General features: G+C 44.2%; 1 protein-coding gene across 2 annotated transcripts in view; it reads right to left on the bottom strand.

Moving 5' to 3' along the window:
- Positions 1–24,030, bottom strand: part of Myo16 (myosin XVI) — a 537,302-nt gene that overhangs the window by 239,078 nt on the left and 274,194 nt on the right. For both annotated transcript variants that reach the window (XM_046454924.2, XM_058582735.1), the window contains exons 10-12: positions 23,152–23,302; positions 17,087–17,197; positions 8,072–8,137 (exon numbers count right to left, since the gene is read on the bottom strand). In XM_046454924.2, coding sequence (XP_046310880.1) covers positions 8,072–8,137; positions 17,087–17,197; positions 23,152–23,302 — 328 coding nt within the window. The remainder of the gene's footprint in view (positions 1–8,071; positions 8,138–17,086; positions 17,198–23,151; positions 23,303–24,030) is intronic.

Raw genomic sequence — 24,030 nt, forward strand, 5'->3', positions numbered from 1 at the left:
TAATGGCATCTGCAGTTTTTGAATGATTATATGCATGAATGTAAACGTGTACAGTAAACATGAATGAAAGGTAGCAGCTGTGGGGTGGTGGCAGCTGCCACACCTGTGTCCATGACACTGAAGACCCCATGAATTAAAACACAGCATCATGTGAGTACCACCCAGAAAACACGTTGCAGATAGACCAGGGCGTGTTTTCTTACTGCATCTTTACAGCTGCACCTCAGGAGTAAAGAGAGAAAATGTGGCATCTGTAACTTGCAGTATCTAAAAGAGTCACATGGACGGCGGGCACACAGTCTAGTGTATTTTATTGACACTTTTGTGCTTCTCATCATTCCAGAATCTAAATGAACAGTGAACTAAGAAACCGCAGCCCTCACACACCCCCTGTGTGCAGCTGTGGAGTGCCAGCCCAGGGTCCCCTCCTGGCAGGACAGACATCGGTCCTAATGCCGCTTCACTTTCCCCGTCCCCTGGGCGTGATCTGGTTCTGCTGAGTGTCATGAAGTACCGGGAGCACAGGGGACAGCAGAGACCCAGAAGCGTGCGGTTCTCACGCTGCTTCTTGAAACCCCTTCGGGGTCTCCTCTCCTCTCAGGCCGAGTTTCACTAGAGATCAGACATGGAGAAGAACCTGGCGTCTCCAGACGGTGTCTTCATGATGATCCCACTCTTCACCCGCCTCCTTGCAGGTCAGGATCCCCAGATCCCACTGGGTGACACTGCTCAGGGTGGTCAGTGCTGGGATTCCTGATCCCCATAGGATGATGACATTCCCTCCTCCATGTTTTCTGTCAGAAAGTGGGGGTTTCACCTAGCTCCAGTCTCCAAGGACTGACAGGCCTCTAGCTTGTCCACTGCTTCTCATGTCCACTGGGGACATGATCACACATGCTCCTGTGTCCAGCAAAGGTGCTCGGGGCCGACACTTCCTTTCTCTCTCCATGTCACCTTCTGCTCTGCCCCTCTGTGTCACTGGGGACAACACAACTCCAGGACCGTGGACATGTCAAGCATTCTACCTCAGCTCAAGGGGGCGCTGGCAACAGACCAGCTTTGCTGCGTCTCCCTGACCTTGTCGGGCCCTCTGGGAATATGGATCAGGGAATCAGGATCAGCTCCGTCCTTTCCTCCTCTGTGCACACATGATGCTTCAGTGAACTGCCAGCAGATGGCAGCACCCGGCACGGGTTCACTCCTGAAGTCGCCTCTGACTTCCACAGATTATGAAGAGGCCATCCACTACTGGCCCCATCTGTCAGGACCATGGTGACCTCACGGAAGCTGCCAGGAGCCGATGGCTTGAGGCGGCATGGGCTCTGGCTTCACACACTACTGACAATGTTTCTCTCGTGTGCAGCACCTAGGTACAGGGGCATATTGTGGAAAAGCTCATGTTTTTCACAAGAATCTGCACGTGCGTAAAGACGGCATTTGCTTCTGAGATCCTCGAGGGTGGACATCTATTGAGAGGATACCCCAATCTAACTTCATACTCCAGGCCTAGGCCCGACTGTTAACGTTCAACCTTTGAACACCTTGCTCTTCTCAAACTGGACTGTGCCTTCCATGGTCATGTATTGCTCATCTCCAGAGCCCTCTACGCCCTGTCCCCTGGTATCTCCCTCATTCTTGGAGCCTCAGCCCACTCCCATTTCCCTTCCGTGGACGGCCTTACCGGCCTGGATCCCATTTCTCTCCTTTCATCCTTCTGACTCTGAATCAGCGCACACCCTCAACACGGCTCCTGTGTTCCTGTCCTCAGCGCAAGTGCTGTTTTTGGTGCTCTTTCGTGTGATTGGTGTTCCATCTCTAGAATGTCCACGCAATTTTAAGAATGAAGACAACAACGTAGTGTCTCTCAGTATTTCACACACGGTATCATGTTAATGGATTCCACAGGTGTTAACTGGCTTGATAAAAGCTTGCTTGCTTCTGATTTTAAGTTGCTTTTTGTAAAGCTAGTGCAGAGAGATCTAGCTACTTTTCCATCTTCTCTCCTACATTCTACATGTTGAAAACTGACGATGTCACTTGTCCTCAGCGTGAAGGGACAGCACAAGTCCCACTGCTGGCCTGCCAAATGACTGTGAGTGTCAGATTGACGTCGCCACAGCAGCAAGGGTCTAACGGACAGGGCTTCCTGCTGCCGCATGTTCACATTCATCTTGGGATAAACCTGGCCAAGAAGAGGGTCCTGCACCCACGATTAATGACTTTCTGGAACTCAGAAACGGACATCACCAAGGCCTGAGACAGATCCCCAGTGTGAACAAGGAGAAGGTGAAGCACAGATGGCCTGGGGCATTGTAACTCTGAACATGGACACTGTTCTCCTGGCCTTCATGATCTTCGCAGGTGAGATCACACCTGATATGTTATTTTATCCTTTCAATAACCCTATCACCATGTGAAGAAACCAAACCATTTGGGAAATAATTATCATTTTTAAAAGACAGACATATAATGATAATAAATAGACACAGAAACGATATTCTTCTCTTTGTCGTGTCCAGGGGACAGCACGGTCACTGTAATGCAATTTTTTAGATTATTAACCTCTAGCACTGCTGCAGAGGATGCTCACTAATTCACCCCAACCTGAATCACTGCACCTGCCCCTATTTAGGTTTTGTAGACCATCAGATTCTGCATAATGGAGGGGAACTCTGAAAGTTCCATGCCCTTTGGAATTCCATGCCCTGTAGAATGAAGTAATCGTATGGAAAGCTTTGTATCAGTGCACTTTTACTTCACATATTCTTCTATTTATTTCCTTCTTATGTTCCATGACATTTAGAAATGATGAGCATGAGTGAAGTGTGAATGCAAAACATATATTAAATGTTAATATTTGTGTATTAAACATGTAATTAAATTTAGTTATGTAAATTATTATATATATGTAAGCCATATGTTTATAATTTTGGATATTATACCTTGTATTTTAAGTTGTGATGAACCATTCTGGCTGCCAACCCAATGTATTACATTATTTTTCTACATTAATAAAGAATATACCTCTTAACGTGTGTCTCCTTTTGTCTAGTAATATGTGTTTCTGAAAAAAAACTATGAATATATTATTTGAAGCCATAAAACTGTCATACTGTTAACACTTTAAAAAACAAACAAACCTACCAAATAATAGATTGTTTCTACCACAAGATGCAAAAGCCTATGACAAAGAAAAGTCATACCTAAACCCTTTATTATGTTAAACTTGGACCAACACTCAGAATTGATGTGTCCCTACATTCAGAGGAGCATTTAAAAAACAGTTATTTTTCTGTGTTTTTTCATTCAGTTTTCCAAAACTGACTTTGTCTCACTGTAAAATCTTGGTCAGCTTTACAATCAACTGTGATCCTGTAGCTACATCAGGAACAATGTCCCACAGTTCATTTAAGATAGCACATGCTTGCTCTCCCACTTTCTCTCTTCTCCCCCTATTCCTGCTAAAAGGTACACCCTGAGTTAAATCCCAATGAACTTCCAATCAAGCTCAGGATTTGAAGGCACAGGACCCCCTGATTTTCTTACACTGGTGCAATAAATATAGGTAAGACCCATGGTACCCTGTATCTACAGGAGCTGCTTACTTGTTAATTCTCCTACCACAAACAGCTGTAAAAACTGTATGAAATACAAGTCAAGCATCTAAACTGTAGGCCTCTGAAAATCAGCAAGGTGCTGAAATAGAAGAAGCCAAGACGGTGGAGAAACCCAGATGCACCAGCCAGGGGGACTTTCTGTGACCCTTTCTGAGCACACATGGTCCTTTTTCTGAGTGAAGCTCAGTGGCCTCGCAGGAAGTGAAGTGTCTGAGGAGTAAAGCAGAGATCGGAGCAGTCTCTCAGGGCTCGGAGGACAAGTCAGCTTCGTTCCAGACTCAGGGAAGGAGGACAGCCCAGCGGACATCAGCCCCATGGACATCAGCCCTGTGCACATCAGCCCTGCTCTCAGCAGACTCACGAGAAGGGCCAGTGAGAACCTTAGTGCCTCGGCGGGGAAGGGGCCTGCCTGCAGCTCACCTGCCCCCAGGGAAAAGCAAGTTCTCCTGTGGGGAGGTAACAGCATCCCAGGCTCCGCAGACTTCCACTGGGAACATTCAATGTTTAACCCCAAAATTCCATGAGTGTCAGTAAATACACCATGTAATAGAAAACACACACACACACACACACACACACACGAAAATAATCCCAGGGTTACAGCCATCAGACTATAACCATCAGCAACTGACATGGCCAAGAAAAGAACAGAACAATGAAGAAATTCATCAGAGATCAAGAGTATAAAATGGAAATTTTAGCATTTAAAAAATAACATAACTAGTGTCCACAATTTATAGATGACATTATCCGTAGATTCAAAAGAAGAGAGAATAACTATAACCTGGTAGGCCACCTGCCCAGATTATACGTCAAGAACAAAAGTAGAAAACAGAAAAAATAATAAAGTTTATATTTTTATAGAAGTCATATGACAAAGAAAAAATCACAAATGGAAACAGAAAATATCTTAAATTCAATGATAATGAATTTATGAATTCAGTAAAGATGCATTGAAAGTAAAATAAAAGCCTCAAGATCTTATTTTATTAACAAAGGCCATAAGTAAGTGGTAAATCTATACCATGTAAACAATGATCAAAGTGAACTCAAAGCAGGAAGAAGGGAAGGCCAAAGGCAGAGAGGTCAAATGAGAACAAATATGCTATATAAGAAAAGAAGCCAAGATATTTTTCTTTGAAGATATTAATACAATTAATAAATTCCTAGATCACTGATTTTATGAAGTCAGAGAATTCTTTAAAAATATAATTATTAGGCCAGGCTCAGCGGCACACGCCTGTAATCCCAGCGGCTCAGGAGGCGGAGGCAGGAGGATCTCAAGTTCAAAGCCAGCCTCAGCAATTTAGCAAGGCCCTAAGCAACTCAGTGAGACCCTGTCTCTAAATAAAAATTTAAAAAGAGCTGGGGATGTGGCTCAGAGGTTAAGTGCCCCTGAGTTCAATCCCTAGTACCAAACAAACAAACAAAACCCCCACAACTTTTAAAAACTTAAATAAAAAGGAACAAGAACACAAAGAGCCCCATATTTGTCAGTGAAATTAAACCCAGAATGATAGCCCTCCCTACAAAGAAAACAGCAGGCCTAAGTGGTCCCCTGGTGAGTTCTTCCAAACACTGAGGAAGAAATAACACTGAGCTCACACAGACTCTCTCCAGGCTTGGAAACAGAACACACTTTCCAATTACTTTTATGAATTCAGCATAATTTTGATATGAAGGACTAAAAAAATAGTAAAAGAAAAATTAGAGGCTGATCTCTGTCATGAGCATAAATACAAAAATCTCTAATTATTATCTAATAGAATCCAATATTATAAAGAAATGAATGAAACATTAAAAGAGGGTTTGCTTACCATTTGAAAGTAAGGAAACAATTCATAAACAAAACAATAAATGAGAAAAATGATTATCTCATTTGCACACACAAATATTTGTTAAAATCAAATATTCCGTTCATTATGTACCCTCTTATGAAAATACCAATAAAATGGAGTTTCCTTGACCTTATAAATTAAAAAACCATCTTCACACCTGATATGGAGTTATTAAAGTCTCCCCTGAGATCAGGAATAATTTTTTACTTTTAAATTGAACTACAGTTTCCATTTACCAATTTTATGATTATCTTACCTGGTAAAATAAGGAAAATCTGGCAGAAGGGTTGTAAAAGAAGATTTTTTTTTTTTTGTAGAAAACATGATTTTGTGCACTTTAAAAATTAAATGATTTTATACCTATCAAGTGAATTTAATAACTTACTAGATTTAAGATAATGTTATTCTTTGAAATATCACTTTTACATGATGACTAGATACAGAAAAAAAATTTAGACTATTATTTATAATATCATTTAAAACATTGAATGAAACTATGTAAGACATCTCCCAGAAAAGCAGAAAGATTATTCACTGAGAAGAATTCAAAAGAAATGATATATTTAAGAGATTTGGAAATTTCAGTCATTCTCAAGCTTCATGCAATAAGATTGAAAATCCAGGGGGTTCTCACTCTGCTCCCCCACACACCCCAGGGAGTTGATGAGCTGACTCCAAGCCAGAGAAACGCTAGAACCAGCCATGCCCAGGCCAACGGAGAAGGGCCAACATGAAGGTCTGCAGCGGAGACACTGCCGTGCAGACAGCAGGCTCCGGGGTAAGGGACGTTACCTCCACAGGCCTCTCCTTATGGAGACCTGGCTAAGGCAGAAGGGCCCCCCGAGTGCAGGGGGGAAGCGGGTCTTTACAAAACAAGGCTGTGTCAAACACACATAAAGAACAGTCGAATCTCACCCTCCCTCTTCCAAGGTGTTTCCCACGTGCACTTAGAATCCAGAATCCTTAAAGGTCCTCAAACCACTGAGAAAAAGATGACCCAACAATTTTAACACTTTTAATGTGAAAGTCTTGAACAGACACTTCACAAGGAGGATGTCATTGGCAATAATCATGTGAGATGTGGTCAGTGCCACTGCTTCTCATAGAAGAACATACTGAGACCAACATAGATTCCACTCTATACCCAGGAGGATGGCAGACAGAACAAATAGGATTCGCTTATTCAAAGAAGAGAAGCAACCAGATTGCTACATTCTGTTGGTGAGAACATAAATTGGTACAACCACCTGGAAGATTGCCAGCATGTCCCCAAACTGAGCACACAACACACCTGTAGCCACCAGTCCCCTCCTGGAGCTGTGCCCAGCAGCACGAGTGCACAGGTGGAGGCCACAAGGACCTCACACAGACCTGATTTCCATCAGTGGTGAATTACACTGCCACACAGCCACAAAAGGGAATGTTCACAAGTCGGACAAAGGAAAAACGCCTACTATTCTGCACAGACACATCTGCGGAGTTAGTGACCCTCTGTTCCTTGACCTGCATGAGGGTTTCGGATGCCACTGCCTTGCATGAATCAGTTCTACAGAACATCTGACACTGGTCCAAGACTCTGCATTACTAGATAAACCTCACAGAAATATCATTTATGCTGCAACAGAAAAGTGGCAGAAATAGCGCTGAGCTTTTCCTGAGTTATTAAGAAGCCACGTCAGATCAACGCTAAGCCTCGGACAGAACTTCTGCAATGACTGGGAAAGTCCTCTTGCTCTTATCTGTCATGTCCATGGACTCTTGGTTGCCCGGGGTGAGGCTCGGGTAGGACTGGGACAATGAAGACAGTTTTATGAAGTTGACTTCTGGTGCCCAGGGGAGGGTCCTAGTGAGCCGCAGTGCTGTTCTCCTGAGCTGTGCCGTGAGACCTGATGCCTCGAGGGCCTGCAGAGGGTGACCTCTGTCTGTCTGTCCCTCTCTCCCCCCTATCTATGGGTGTGACTGGGCTTCAGGAGGATACATCTACTCCCCATCTCCTACTTTCCACACACCTACTCCTTAGTGTGAATTCCACTGTAGAGCTGAGCTGGCCCACGGACACACTGACACCTAAGAGCCCTCTGAGACAGCCTTCGATCCACTACTGCTTCCACATCATCCTGTGTTTTCCAGTTGGCTGGAATAATTTTCCAAAAGTAATGTATCTCTTAATCATGAAGGTCTTACGATTAAAACTAGCCAGTCATTTGGGAAAATCTACACACACACTATTTCCTTTCCTGTCCCACGCTTCAACCCAACAGAATCTCTTTAGGAAGAATTCATGAGTTCAAGCAAGGGCTTTAAGGCACAGATCCCCAGGTTAACAGGAGAGTATGGAACAAGCAGCCATCAGTTTGGCCTGTCCAGTGAGTACTGTCTTAGAAGAATCAAATACTTTTAGTGCTAAGCATACTTTTGATAAATAACTCTGATTTTCAAAGTTTCCTCAGAACAAACTAATTAACATGCAACCATTCACTGAGAATTTTAAAATGTTTTTCTGAGAAGTGTGACCTTCATTATTATTTCTTTTGTTCTAAACAATCATCTGACACACAGGTGTATCCCTAGAGAGTTCCTTTGTGTCATTAAAAGGTATTTTAAGTTTATACTCACCAGGGTAGAGTAGATTGGGAGCTCCTTGAATGGGTTAACAAGCAGAAGGATATCCCCAATGAAAGTCTGTTAAAAAAGACAGAAATAATTCAGGAACCAATGCATAGAATCTGAAAAGAATAAAAATTATATGACTTATAGATCATCATGGGAGGTATAGACAATAAGGAATACCATATTGCTGCAAATTGCTTCAAATATTTGTAATTGAAGAAATAGAAAAATTCAAATTTGTTCCACTAAACATAACAAGTGAAATGGGTGGCTGCTAAAAATTCATCACGGGATTCTGTGAGCCAGTCTAAATAAAAATACAGAGTTAAAGCAACTAACAAATGCATAGGAAGAAGCAAGTAGAGGGAGGGCTCTGTGTTGCTAAAGCACAAGAATCAAAAAGACATTTTAACTAACAAAGATCAATAAAGTCACAAAGAACAGATAAAAGAAAGTGGTAATAAGAGGATGGATTTAAACCCAAACGCATCCGTAAGTGCAGCAGATACAAAGGTTACAAATACTTGCGTTAAAAGACACAGATTACGCACTGGATTAGAATATGAAACGTGCTACCTGAAAGGTAAGCACCTTAAACATAAAGACTAAGAAAATTTGAATGTCAGAGAAAGAGGCAAGATACAAATACAAACAGTACTACCAGGCGAGAAGGTGATCCTCACAACGCTGGGTGAGACAAAGTGCAAGTTAGGAAGCAGTGCCCCCAATAAGGGGACGTTTCATGGGAACAGACTGACAAAGCAAGAAGGAGACGGAGCAAACGTGGTTTCCGTAAACAAGATCCAGCATCATTCCTAAGAAAATAAGCACAGCTACAGGGAGACAGTATGAGTTTACAATGATGGTGAGAAATTCTGCTTTATGGTTTATGGAATAAGCAAACAAAATTTTAAATAATTAAGTTTGACCTATTAATTTACATAGGCCATCCTTACTACCAATGGCAGAATATGCATCCCTCTTAGGTGAACTAGAGCAGTTTCATTAAATTCATTTATTTGTTTAATTTATTATTATTATTATTTGTGTGCATGTGTGTGTATGTGGTGGGGGGCACTGGGGGCCCAATCCAGGAGTGCTCGACCACTGAGCTACCCCACTGCCCTTTTCTTATTCAGACACAGGATCTCCCTAAGTTGCCCAGGCTGACCTCCAGGTAACTGTCCTCCTGCCTTGGTCTCCAGAGTTGCTGGGATTATAGACATGAACCACTGGGCCCAGCTCAATCTCATTAAATGTAGAGGATCCGAGTCAACAGATTTATTCTCTGATCATGGTAGAATTAAAATGGAATATTGAACTATGTACAGGAAATTAGCTGAGAGAGTTTAGGGGATTTTACTCCAAAACAAAACAGGTGACTGAAGTGATGGATATGTTAATTTGCTTGACTGCAGTAATCACTATATGCATCAGGACAAAATGTTACATACTCTAAACATAACAATAAAATGTATCTTTTAAAATATTCATTTCAATTAAGAAATCAATCAGTAATGGATGCTTCCCCCAAATATTTGGAAATTATACAATATATATGCAGATAACCTATGAGTAAAAATGGAAAAAAAATACAAATAAGAAAATATTTTGGTTGCCTGGCATGGTGGCTCATGCCAATAACCCCAGGAGCTCAGGAAGTGGAGGCAGGAGGATCACAAGTTCAAAGCCAGCCTCAGCAAAAGTAAGGTGCTGAGCGACCCAGTGAGACCCTGTCTCTAAATAAAATACAAAATGGGGCTGAGGATATGGCTCAGTGGTCAAGTGCCCCTGAATTCCATCCCCAGTACCAAAAAAAAAAATGTTTGGTTAAAGCAGACCATACCAATTGGCTGCAGCTACAGGTGTGGTATATGAAGAATACAGCCTGAGAGGTGTGTGCTAAAGAGGAGGGGAAAGTGGCAGTTAGTGAGTTGGGTGTACATTTCAAGTAGCTTTTAAAATTACATCAAATTACACAGAAACAATGAAGAAAATTTTAAAAATGTAGGAACAAAACTCGGTGGAATAGGAAAAAACAGAAATAAAGCAAAAAATAAAAAATCTAAATGGTGATCCCTTGAAAATCTACAAACTCGACCCTGATAAGAACAATCAGAGAAACAAGAGGGAATGCACCAAATACCCGTGTCAGAAACACAATCCGTGAGGGGAGACAGCGGAGTGCGTTCACCCCCGAGTCGGACCCTCAGACAAGGTGAACAGCACGTCTCACCCACACCAACAGAGAAAACAGAAAACCCAAACAGCTCCTTTCTGTGAACAAAAAGAAATCGATGTCTAAAACCCCTTGCACAGAGGAAGCTTAGGTGAATTCCTCCTGGCATTGAGTACCAAATAAACCAATGTTATACAGGTTATTCCAGAAAACGACAGACAAACACTTCTCATTTCACTTTAAGAGGCCTCCGTGAACGTGGTGTCAGACTCTCACGGTGTGTTATAGAAGAAGTACAGCCGACCTCCCTCATTAAAATACGTGCCAAAGTCCTAAGCCAAGTATAACCAACTGATCAAGCAATATAGGAAATAAGAAGTTAGTATATCTCAACCAAATAGGCTTTATTCTAGAAGTGCAATGTTGCCTTCATATGTGAAAATCAACACCTATAATTAATAATACAAAAAGATGTAGGATCACCTTAATAAATGAAGTAAAAGCACTTAATAAAAGTCAATGCCCATTCTTGATTTAAAGATAGTGATAACTTAAAACATTAAACTACCTAATCCAAGGAAAGTAACTGTAGCTGTGGTGTGGCCACTCAAACTACCTCTCAATCATAAAACACTGGAGCTTCTCCCTGGGTCTGGAAATGGAATAGGCTGTCTGGTATTGCTGACTTCAGTCACTGTTTAATCAATGGGCATAGCTCACAAAACAATACAAAGAAAAAAGATAGAGAATTAAGAATGAAAAATAAAAGCCATTAACTAGAGAATGGCATTGTATGCAAAAAAACAGAATATCCATATGTATTAAAGTTTACTTATGAATTTAACAAGTCCAATAAAGAAAAGATGATCATAAAAAATCAAAATTGCATCATTCTAGAGTATTCACAAATGATAAGAAAGTGGAATTTTCATATTCCAGTAAGAAAATATTCTCAAAATTTGAAAAATTCCTAGAAATAAATTTAATACACCTGGGAAAGAGTTCTAAACCAAAAACTAGAAAATATTTTAGGGAAATTAATGATGACCAAAAGAAGAGTTGTAACATTTCATGAAGTGGAAAATGAATTATATCTGAAATAATACTAATTAAAATCCAACTGAAATTGCTGAATTGGCTTTAAAATATGTATACAAATGTCCAAAGGTCACTACTGTCTGAACATTTTGAAGAGCAAAATTAGGACTTTTTTGATTGATTAGGACATATCAAGATTTAATATATAGCTACAATAATTAAGATATTTTGAATTGGCTTGAGAGCAAACAGATTATTACAATAAAAAAATAGATTCTGAAAGAGGCCAGTTCCCTAGTCCATCAGATTTGTAATGGGCAGCTCTGTAGCGCAGCAGGAGACACGTGTTGGTCCTACTGTCTTAGGGCTTTGAAATCTTTTCCACAGGGTAGTCTGCCTTCAGTGTAAAAGTTAAAACAATCAAACATCAAGAAGAAAATATAGAAGAAATTTTTCATTGATCAAGACCAAAATTTCTTACAGAGGACACACAACCACTAACCCTCAAGAATATGAAAGTTATAAAGTTCTCTTCAAAAGAGGACACAAAACCACTAACCCTCAAGAGGGGACACTACCAGGAGAGTTCGGGAGAAAAACCAGAAGTACAGAAGGAGGTGCATGCAAGATGCTCATGTGGAGAGGAAGAATATTCTGGTATGTAAGAACTCCTGCGTATCCAGACGAAAGAGAAAGAAAACTCACGTCTTTAAAATGGCAAATAACCAAACAGACTGTTCACAAAGGAAACTTAACGAGCCATGACGTTCATCAGTATTGTCGTTGGTTACCAGAGGAGTATGAACTAAGGTCACAACGAGGCACCAGGGCACAGCTGCGGGAAGGGCTGGAATCTAAGCATTAATGAAACAAATCACTGGCCACACTGCAAGCTATTTGGCCACATTTACTGAGGCAGAACCTGCTTTACGCCAACGGGGTTCCTGTCCTAGGTAACCCCCGCAATCCTTCTGCACGTTACCCACGGAAGTCCCTGCAAGTGTGTACCACAGGAAGCAGGGCTCACACTGTCGGCTGTTCACAACAAGAGTGCAAGGACTCAAAGGCCCCCCAGTTGAGGACCCTGGAACTCCATCAGGACACATTCACAGAGTAGCCATGCACAGGAATAAAACTTAATCACCACGTCTACAAGCCGCTGTGCAGCCGCATGTCAGAACCACCAGGATGGGTGAGAGGGATGAAAGAAACTCCTCTCCAATACATTTTGAAAAACAGTCAAGACAAAGTGACCGCTGTAAACTGGGCAGAGGGCTCTTCTGTTCCCTGTCTTTACAGGTTGCTGCTCACACAGGTGCATTCGCAAAACAAAGCTCCACTGAGCCAGACACTAGCGTTACCTATAATTCTACAAACCAGGATTCCACACAGCGTTTTCTCAAAACAAGGAATGGTCAGTGTCCACTGCAAAAAACAAACAAACAACAACAACAAACAGAAGAATGGCAATAAAAATGAGATAATAGATTTGGAGTTATCATTGATGTAGTACTTTTAAATTACTGTTGAATTCTACAGAAGAAAAATGAAGCTGGGGATCTGATTGTGGATTTGGAAATTAGCGGATAAAGGAGATGGGAGACTTTAAAACAAACCTCTCGGAAGTTGCATTTTCTATTGAGGAATAATTTTCATGGTGGCCTAATCACTGAAGGAACTTGAGAAAGTGTGCATTTCGTGATAACCAGGACGTGGCTCATAACGCTGGGATCCCATGTGACCCACAGTCATAGGACCCCCTCAGGAATAGCAAGTGCACTGTGGAGGACATTCCCATGACTGGCACTGTTCCTGCCCTGCATGCCAATGTGCTTCTCTTCCTCCACCAGTGGACAGTCAGACTGCACAGACAACAGGGAACCGCGACGGCATTGCATAGCCACAGTGTTCAGTACAGGGTGGGGCAGCTTGCCCAGAGGGGTCAGTTCCCCTGGTGGAGGACCCTCCACCTCTGACACCAGCGTGCCAGCCCCACAGTCACCTGAGCGAGGCACAGGGTAAGCGGCGGCTGCGGGGCCAGCTCTGCAGCCCTCCGCGGGGGCCGCTGCTGTTTCAGGCTTGGCTCAGCAAATGTTCTGAGCCCTGTGTTTATTTTGTGGCTCTTTCCTCCCTAATTCTCCAGTCACATTAGTGCGTTTATGCAGATTTCTGCTGACAAGCTTCTTTGCCGCCCATAAAGGACTGGAGGCTGCATTCTGTTCTCCCTGCCCCGACTGCTGCAGGGCAGCTGGGGAAGGGTGCTCTATTCCATGCTTCTCCCGCAAGCACAGCCTCATCACCCACCACTCATTTTCTGTTTGAAGGTTGGGAGCTTCCTACTGCTGCAGAGATATGGAACGTCCCTCTAAACGTTCAAGTGAATGCTATACAATTTGTAGAAGAGTAAGTCACCGTTGGTTTCAAAAGATCGTATTACATAACAAATCAGACTACAGAAAAGAGATGAAGATCCCCATCAAACAGCGGATTCACTAACACTTGATCTGGGCTCTGAGGAAAGTCACCACTCATACCAGCCCCAGCTGTCTGCCAGGAATAAGCAAACATTAACTTCTTTCTCTTGTGCTGAAAATGGGGACGTGGTCTGAGCAGGCTTCTTGTTTATTCGGTGTTTATTGTGCAGCTAACTCTCCGTCCACTGGATACGGACACGCACATGTGCACACCTCTGTGCATGCCTGGAGAGTGTGCGTGGGTGGGAGACACAAAATGAAGTCTAAACAAGAAAAACAGAGTACTGCATAAGTTTAGGAGAAATGCGCAGCCAGGTGAGAGGGTGGAAAGCAGGTGCTGCAGCGTGCACAGGCTGAGGGGCCTGGGGGCTCTGGCGAAGAGGATGCTGGAGGGAGGGAGGCAGGGAGCACTGGTCAAGCTTTTCAGACAGAGTCCTGCACAGAGGTGCCGGATGGGCTCAGAGGACACCAAGATGACCAGGATGGCCGGAGCACAGGACCCAAGAGAAGAGCTGTAGCCCTCGAGTTAGGAAGGCCAGGGGCAGGAGGCCAAGCCTCCAGGCCCATGGGCTTCCTTAGGGCTCTGGCTCTCCTCAGGGTGAACTAGACGTCCTCTCTGCAAAGAAAGGACAGGAGAGGTGTACACTCCAACAGGATCATCCCAGCGCCCGCACTGAGAACAGACAGAAGGAGAGCAAGAAGCGGATGCATTTATTTGAAGTTTAGTGCTAAATGCAGGAGTGAAAATGTATGTGCGCCAGGCGGCTGTAGTGAGGGCGGCACCTCGTGTGTATCCTAGAGGAGGCAGGAAAGGCAGAGGTGGACAGGGGCAGAGAAGCCGGCTGGACACACAGTGCTGCTGTCAGCCAGGAGGCCAGGCCAGGGGAGGAGCAGGAGGGGAGAGGTGGGAGGGCCAACTCCATTTACTATAATGTCAAGATTCGGACTCTAAACTTGTGTTTTCTATTTGTGGGGAAGGAGCCCTGGCTGGTAGTTCCAATTCATCAAGAGCTGATACTTCTGTAAATGAAAATAAGAGAAGTGAGGCTGAAGAATTACATGAAGACATACACAGGGGGAACCCCGATTCTCATATCCAACAGACTCAAATGATCAAATCGCAATCCGGGATATTTAAAATGCTTATTTCTTTGCAGACTTGTAATAAGATGTTTACATGACTAGCAGTCCACAAAAGATGCTTAAAAATAACTTATTAAACCTATAATGTTTAAATTGCACGTTGACCCATTAGATGTGAATCAGACACCATAACTCAGAGCAGTCCTTTTACGACATTGATCCTAGGTGGCTTAGCTCTTCAATATTTCAGGTAAGAGGACAGGAAAGCCAGGCCTCACACCGTGTCAAGTTTAGATCTTACATGAATTTGAGAAATACAGGCAATGTTAATTCTGATGAGAGAGAGAGAGAGAGAGAGAGAGAGAGAGAGAGAGAGAGAGAGAGAGAAACTGAGCAGAGCAAGATTTATCCTGAAGACATGTTAGAGCCAGGACTGGGATAAGCCGGCAGGAAGAGTCTGTTGCTGGGTTGAAAAACACTGGACAGGCCTCCTGAGAGCATGACCAGTGTGTGTTCTGTGTGCCCAGCACCCAACACTGGAGCCAGCTGTCAACCAGGCACCAACAGGGAGCACAGCCACCAACAGAGATGCTGTGCTAGTGACAGTCCACCCTGACCCCTGACAGCCTGCACGCTCAGGGAGGTTCACTAGAGAACACCTGAGTGGAGGCTCCCCCCCACACCCCCGTCTTTCATGGGAAAGAAAGATAATGTTGGGGAAAGAGAAGAGTCTCAGGGAAGCCCCAGAACAGGCAGGGAAGCGACATCAGGCCCTTGAGGGATGGGAAAGGAAGTCCTCAGTGCTTTGCTCAGGACCCAGGTGGGTGCAGGGCATGCAGTCCTGTAGCTGAGGTTCTCGCCTGGGGACACCGACAGTGGTCTGCCTCCAGGAGAAACGTAAGAGCCACAGGCAACAGTCCAGACAGAGGCTTTCAGAGGGCCTTGTGGGTGAAAGTGACTTCAGTTCACTGTGAGAGCAGACTGAGAGGAACGAAGCCCCCGGGGGAAGGCAGGGCCGGCCTTGGAGAGGGGCTGGTGGCTCGAGGGTGGACAGAGGACATCTGTGTGTAAGTGGAGAGCTAGGACCCAAGTCACTGGGAGCCTGGGGCGAGGAACACCAACATCAAGAGTCTTTCTGCATTGTAGGAAGGCAGCACTATAATTAAGAGTAACAAGCCTAAAAAGAAGAATAAATATGATATTGGGGATGCAAACCACGCACACTTTACAAAAGTACCAGGGTGGTAACAGACCAAAGCAATCAGCTTTCACCTCTTAATGCCAATGATTCACTTTCATTAATTTTGATAGAAGTATTTACTTTTAAGTGTATTTACGGTGGCAGGCAATTTATCCAAGCGTCAAGATGCTGTATTGCATTTTCATAGACTAATCAGTATCTAACAATTTATGACTTGTAAAGAAATCTCATACTTCACATTTACATGGAAATTACTTAATCAATTTCTCAGTAGATTAGGAAAAATGGGTATTATCAAGAAAGGATAACAGGTATGTGCATCATCAGATTTCTCTGCAGACGTTCTGATTGAATTGCTCTCTGCTCTGTGCAGAAAATAACAATCAAAGGGAGTGGGGGCAAAGGAGGGAGGGGGACAGCCTCAGCCTCCTCGGGCTTTCAGATGACGAGGTACCTACATTGTCCTCGGCATTGGAAGAAGGGACATTCTAACAAGGTAGGGCCACTGCAAATCAGCTCTCTGTACTGTTTGTCTTCTGGTAATATTTTCACGTCCTGTTATCAGAAATGCGTGTATGAATTATCTACTTTACACACAGAGGAGCTTCCTGATGATTTACAACAACAACAGTTTCTCTTCCCATGCAAACGAGCAGCCCTCGTGCATAGTCCATGAGTTGTCCCAGCGTCTCTCCCAGGCCAGGCAGGGTAGAGCAAAGGAGCGGAGGCACGGCATTCTTACAAGTGGTTTGCCGATCCCGCTGGGTGCAGCAAGACCTTCATAGCCATGGTGACAGCAGGAAAGTTCAACCGTGGTGAGTACTCACATCTTGCTCAGTCTACACTCGCATCTACACCTAGCTCTGAAACTTGGAACCCGGCAGCACTTGCCCCATATAAACGAACCAGAATGAACCTGAACTCTAGGACACTGGACCTAGCTCCACCAGGAGCAGAAGCTACCAGGAGCCTGGTGCTTGCAGGGTCTGCAGGTTGAAGGTCGGGGGGGCCAAGGCGGAGCAGAAGGTCACCCCGAGGGCACTCACGTATATCTGGTTGTTCCCAAAGCGCTTCTGAATCTCGTACAGCAGGCTGCCATCATTGAGCTCACTCAGCGTCGCCAGGTCATCGTTGGGAGCCGGAGGCATTAGCTTGACCTAAGGAACAGACAAGTGTGGTCAATTCTCACAGCTTTCCAATCGGCTGTCGCCGCGGTTGGAGGTTTCCTCTGCGACCTCATGTCAAAAGTGTGAGGGCCACTTGAGTGTGAAACCGTTATGAAAAGACGACATGGATCAATAAAAATGAAAAAAATTCAGAGCCACAGGGGAGTGTAATGAGACAAGAACCCGTGCTCCACACCCACAGCGCGCACGCGCACACCCCCGCAGGACACCTGTCACTCAGTCATGGTGTCCATCAAGATCACTTCAACATGTCAGCCCCCTCCCCCACTACAGTCCAGGCAGCTGAAGTCCTCTGCAGGACAGAGAGCTGGCACTGGGTACCGAACCTCGGCGTCCCAGCTCGTCTCCTGTTGCCACCATTCATGGAGCTTAGTTTCTGCATCGTTAGGAGGGGCCAGATGTCCAAAGCAGGTTCCGAGTCTGTGTGACGTTTATGCTGTTTACAATACTCTTAAGAAGCTGTGAGGGTGGGGTAACCACCACGAGGGAAACAGAGCCTCCTTGTTCCTCCCAACATTGGGAGGCAGAGTTTAAAAACTGAACAATATTTTAAATAAAAAGACAGATAGATGAATTTGGATTCTTTAACTACATGAATATCTAGCTTGGAAATGTGTAATGATTAATTTTATGAAATATCCTCTGAAAAGTAGACCCTGGACATAATATCGCAGCACTGGTTTTCTTATGTCACACAAGGACAGTAAAGAACACAGAATATTCCTATCCATGTCCCTGTGAGGACAACGATGCCCACAGTCAAATTTCAATAATAGCACGTTTGTTTTATGCGTGTTCAGGTTTGCATTCCATATTTGTGTTGCATTTTATATTTGGTATTAGATATTGCATTATTAATTTTGTGTGCCATTGCTAAATGATTTAAACATAAACAGTGGGTGTTTTATCATCTTAGCTAAATGTTTATAAAGTGAAAAATATTGCACATTTTAAAAGCTAAACATTAGGCTGGTTTTCAGATATTAGGTAACTGTCACAGGATGGAATCTTGCCGCGAGTCCCTAAAGTCCACCCATCATTTCCCAGGCTGTCCCTGACCTATTAGAGCACAGACACAGTGCTGTCCTGGGCCTCGCAGGCTCGGGGAGGCGCGACCTCACGGCCATGTGTGGAGAACCCCAGGTCTCTCTCTCACTGAAGAGGGACTTATTCGGGGACGTTTGCTGGAGCTCGGTACGGAAGACGGTGCTGGGGCTTGGAGGTGGGACAGGGACCCCTGCAGGGCCCTTGGATGAGAGCCTCTGAACACACATGGACAAGGGCGGTCACAGCTGGGAGAAGCTGGGTGGCAAGTCACTGGAGGGGAGGGGTCCTGTCAACTGCCCTAACAGAACTCCTACCCTGGGACCAGGGCCATCGGGCCCCATCAGCTAGGGAGGGTGACCGCAGGTTAACTGCAGGGCCTCTGGTGGAAGTGACCTGACAGGGTGCTTCTGTTGTAACTGGATTTACAAGGAGGTGCAGGTGGGCCTACGGGAAGCTCTAAGGCCCGAGTGAAGCCTGTCCAAGCAAAGAATTCTGTCACTCACCACACTGCCCTCAACAAGACCCTCAGCAATTCTCTGTTTTAGAAATGTGGCTTTCTCATACTACTTTTGAGAAAAATTTCTTTGCTGAACAGTAACTTTTTAAAGTTTGGCTTTCACTGTAGTAGCCTTAACCAACTGCAGTGTTGCACCATTCTGAACCAATGAGGCCCAGAGATGGTGACAATTTTCCTAGGGCCACACAGCTGGTGAGAGGCAGAAGCTGGAAAGGAACTGCCAAGTAAGGGTGAAGACACTGCGGCAGACGATGTAAACAGGGAACACACCCAGAATTTCCCTGAGCTTTTCTTGCTCATCTACTCTTTGCCAGGCATTGGGATTTAGCACACAAAAGAGAGAAAAGGGGAGGAAGAAGAGGAGAGGTGGACCGGACCTATCAGGCAAGGAGAGCCACCAGGCACAGCTGTGGGCCACCAAGCCGAGCTCCCACCAGGATCAAGGGAACAAGAATGAAGTGTGCTTTACTAGCGGATGACTTCACTGTAGTCTAGGACCACAGACTGGAATGTCTGCCCTCGTGTCCCGAGGACTCTGGGAAACAAGACAAATGGATTCGCATGCACTTCGTGGAAGGGAAACATCTACACAGAGAGACGCCCTCAGGGATCTTTTATCATGGATTTAGGGGTAGATATAAATACCTTTTCTTTCTAATGTCTTTGCAAGATTCTCTTGAATAACAAAATCTTATGCACAGCCATCAACGTCCTCTAAACTACAAATGTAGGGTGTGTATAAACACAAAATTAACAGACACATGAGCCGTGCATGTGTGATATGAATCGATGATACCATTCAATATCTGTTTTGTTTTGTTTTTGATACGGTGACTGAATCTGAGGTGCGTAACCATTCAGCCACACCCCAGCTCTTTTTATTTATTTTTAAATATTTTAGACAGGGTCTTGCTAAGTTGCTGAGGCTGGCCCCAAACCTGGCAATCTTCCTGCCTCAGCTTCCTGGGTTACTGAGATTACAGGCGTGAGCCATCACACCTGCCATGATCCAATGTCTTGGAACAACACAAAAATGTAGCAAAATCTGCAACAAGTGAGCGTGCAGATGTAACTCCAAGAGCAATCATCAAAGGAGAAAGATGAGCAAGATGATTCTCTGTAAGCATAATTACTAGACTAATAAAATTCCTCTGTTGACCACCACCGTAGCCATCTCGATGCCAGTTTCTTCCTGCACACGTAGAAAAACATGCAGTGTGACGGAGGCTGGCGTTTGTCCCAGGGGCGTCTCCCTGGCATTCCCAGACTGCCACCTCCAGTCCAGCGGCTGCCAGGGGCTGAAAGCACTGGGCTGGGGCCAAGACATGGACACTCCCTGGCCTGTGACAGTCAGGATGCTGAGTGGATCAGGGATGGACCCCACGCTCATCCAGATTCCAAAATAACACGGAAGGAAACGCTGATGACCAACTGGAATCAGGAACATCCGTGATGTGGCTTCTTTATGCAGCCACCTCACAGGCACGGTGACAGCTCATGTCAAGGCAGGGAAACGCTGAAGTAGAAGAAAAGCCGTGGGCTGAATCACGCACACCACCCACGTCCACGGAAGGTCAGGAACACAGGAGCCCGCGTCAGAGGAACAGACCAAGGCAAGGCTGCCCGTCCCCTCTGGGACTGGCCACTGTGGCATTTGCTACAAACGTAATCCAGAACAGAAGATCCAGAAGAGCTCAGGAGACACGCTGAGAAGCAGCATGAGCTGGAGTGCGGGAGGGGCTCTGGGTCTGCAGGCCCCTGGCCGCCACCATTTCAAGGCAGCTCTTGGTACCTGGGGTCCACCATTCCGTTTGGTTCTTTGTGATTTTTCTCTCTGGGAGACAAGAAGTCTACGTCCGGGGAACAGACATCCACAGGCAAGAGAGATGGTCTGACGTGTGGGATAAGGACAAGGGTTCAGGTTCAGGGGAGCCAACAATCCAGAATGGAAAGAGTGTCGGAAGAGGAGGTGGCTGGTGTCCTCACAGGACAGCATGAAACACGAGAAACACTTTACTACGCGTCCCAAAGCTTCCCTGCCACCGTGACCGACGGCCGGAACAAGCCCTCCTACTGCCCACTGCTAAGTGGTGGGCTTGTGGGCCTTTCCACTGACTGCTCCCGACTGCTGGGCGGCTACCGCTGGAGAGCTTGCCCGCTGTGTGTCTACGGATGACAGGAAGAAAGCTCAGGCCAGACCTCCAAACCCAGCTACCCCAGGCGCAGCGTGGAATGCAGACGTTCCCTGCCATTTTCAGAGGTGTCCCCAGTCACCTGGGCTGTGGGAGCTGAGCCAGAGCTTGCTGCAGTGAACCCAAAAGAGCCCCAGCTACGGGGTCAGAGATGCCCGTGGTTCTGGGTAATTTGCTTCACTCTCTTAAGTTTGATCCATTTAAAACTCAGTTTGAAATTTGAGCAAAAATATCAAAAGTGGGTAATAAACTGTGTCCAGAAATATTTTGGGGACTCAAACAGTGGGTAGAAGTATTTTTAAGGGAGAGTGTCAGTCAAGGTAGAGTGTTGCTGTGTATCAGAATTCTGGACAATGATCTCAATTTGCTTTGAAGGAATGAAGCCTGGGGGATGTGCAGAGGCATTACGTGAGGTCAGCGGATGGCGGAGGAGAGAAGACACCACTGCGCAGAATCTCACGCGCAGTCAATCCACGCTGACTGGGGAGGACCAAACTGTCTGGGATGTTTTTGAACAGCAAGAGAAAAATTCTGTTTTCTTGGAGATAATATAAAAGCTAACGTTAATCTCATTTGTTCTCAGAAATTAAAAGAAAGGTTAAATCAAGCCCTGAAGATTCATTAACATAGTTACCATTTGTGATGAGACCTATATTTTACAAAAATCTGGAAGGAGAGATGCTAAGTGGTTCTGTTTTAATTTTAAAAACTTCTCTACATTATGGACCTCTCTAAAAAATGTTAATCAGGCTTGGTTGCTTTGGAAGGCCTTGCTAACACCCTCTCACGACACTGGAGTGCATCATCCTGAAAATGCGCTGCCTTCCCCTGCAGAGAGCCACCCAGACCCCGGTGGCCAAGAAGGTCCGTGGGTGTGACGTGTGTGGGGAGACACGGGTCTGAGAGAGGTGCCACAGCGCAGGAGACTAAGCAACCACTGTTCCCGCCCAGGTAACAACCAAGCAGAACATAACGGGTGCCAGGACACAGGACAAGGACAGGGGCTGATGTTAAGCAGGAAAGGCCACTGCGAGCCTCTGGATCATGGAGGCCTGCTCATTTTTTAAGAAGCATTTTCTGTCTTTTAAAAATAGCATGTTAAATTTCCACCTAAATGCAACTGAATTGCTAGTCATAAACTGTTCTGAATCCACAGGGGGAAACTGCAGGACCTTGACAAAAGAGTTGACTTACTGGGCACTTCTTTAATTAATAAATAATTGCCATTGTATTACTGCTGAAGTCAACATATAATTAATAGCTTAAAGACAAATTAACAGAAGCATTATAAATTCTCACAAAAACACTGACTACAAATCATGCATTGGTTGTAATTGTGTTAGAAAATTTCTTGAATGTCAGAAAACCTCAACAGTAGGAAATCAAATTAATCACACATTTCTATAACCAATTAAGAAAATATTTCAAAACAATACCAATAAAAATTAAAAAACCAAAAAGCTTCAGTTTGATTTATCTAAAGCTTTCTGAATTACATGGAATCCTGAGAAGAGGGTGTTTAGAAAACCTGGCTAAAATAATATATTCAGAATTAGATGCACTGAAACAAAATGTTTTTTAAAAATGTAAATCACTCTGCCATTTAAAAAATGCTAAACATATAAAAATCATTTATTTCTATGGCAATGAAGAAAGAAATACATTAATTTCTGTGATCCCTCCCAACTTCCAAGTGCCTCCCATAGCTTGGGAATTGTGTGTGCACGTACACGTACACACATACACACACACACACACACACACCATATGTTTACTTCTAAAGATAAATGGCTCTTAATGACTCTTTGCTCCTCCTCTTCTTGTGTGTATTTGGATAACTTCAGGAAACAGAAAAATGCAGACTATGTAATCTTCAAAACAACGAGCAAGCACTCAACTGGAAATCCGCAAGAAGGGACCCTGGCTGAGTTTCCATTTACCACAGGTGGTAAAGACGGTCAAAAACCAACTGCCAATACAAACACAGCAGCAATTGTGCTTGTCAATCAGGAGTACAAAGCCCTACTTACCTGTGGGAATTGCAATCAAAATATTGACTTATGCACCCATTCATTTTTCTCCGAATGGGGACTAGCAGATCCTTGCTTTTGAGTCATTTGGACTTATAGCACGCCTCCTGAGGAAGGCTATGGAGATGCTGTGAGTACCTGCTCGGGCTTGCTGGGGCCGTTCACCAGGCTGCTTTCAGGGGTCCCATCCTGAGGCTGCTGGACACACACACTCTTTGTTGCATCTCTGAACATGATGTCTTTTTCCAACAAACTGTCTTGCTTGGCAATTGGAAGCACCATGGGACCACTGCAGGAAGCAATCGATACCACAATTAGTTTTCTTCTAACGTTGTCTCATCAATCAAAAACTACAGGAGAGCTGGACTATCGAATGTGGTTTCACTCAAAGAAGAAACAGTTTCTATAAGCTGTAGGGGAAAATAACAATGGGACACCTGTCAAGTTTTCTATTATTTTCGAATTCCATTCAATTTAATCTCTAAAAGAAAAAAAACATTAATTTTAACTCTAAAAGAAAATGTTTACAGATATATATTTAATTGTAATCGAAAAATCAATAAGCAATTTAAAATTTTGAAAGGCATAACATCCTTAAATGTGAAAACGGATTGCAAACAAGAGAAGAAAGGCCTAATCTTGTGATTAATTGAAACATAATTCAGTTTATGATTTAAAAAGTAGAATCATGGCAATATTTTGAGCAAAAAACTAATACAAAACAGAAATGCAAGCATATTTAATCAAGTCAACCTAGGTAAACATAATTATTGCATATGGTCTACAGGAGTGGTTAGATTCAAACTGAAGCCTGATGTGATTTTCTCTTTTCAACTACAAGGTTATTGAGGCCTAAGTTACACACAGTACATTGACCCTTGCAGGTCTACAGCTGAATGACAGTAGAAACATGCATAGCTGTGCAGTTAAAATAACCAGCAATATACACAAGTTGTTTCGTCCCTTCTTTGTGCCCTTGGGAATCAATTATCCTTAGATATGTTAGTGGCTTCTCAC

The sequence above is a fragment of the Marmota monax genome, unplaced genomic scaffold, assembly GCF_021218885.2.
Source record: "Marmota monax isolate L192 unplaced genomic scaffold, Marmota_monax_Labrador192_F-V1.1 WCK01_AAM20220418_F8-fsc00026, whole genome shotgun sequence".
Taxonomy (NCBI): domain Eukaryota; kingdom Metazoa; phylum Chordata; class Mammalia; order Rodentia; family Sciuridae; genus Marmota; species Marmota monax.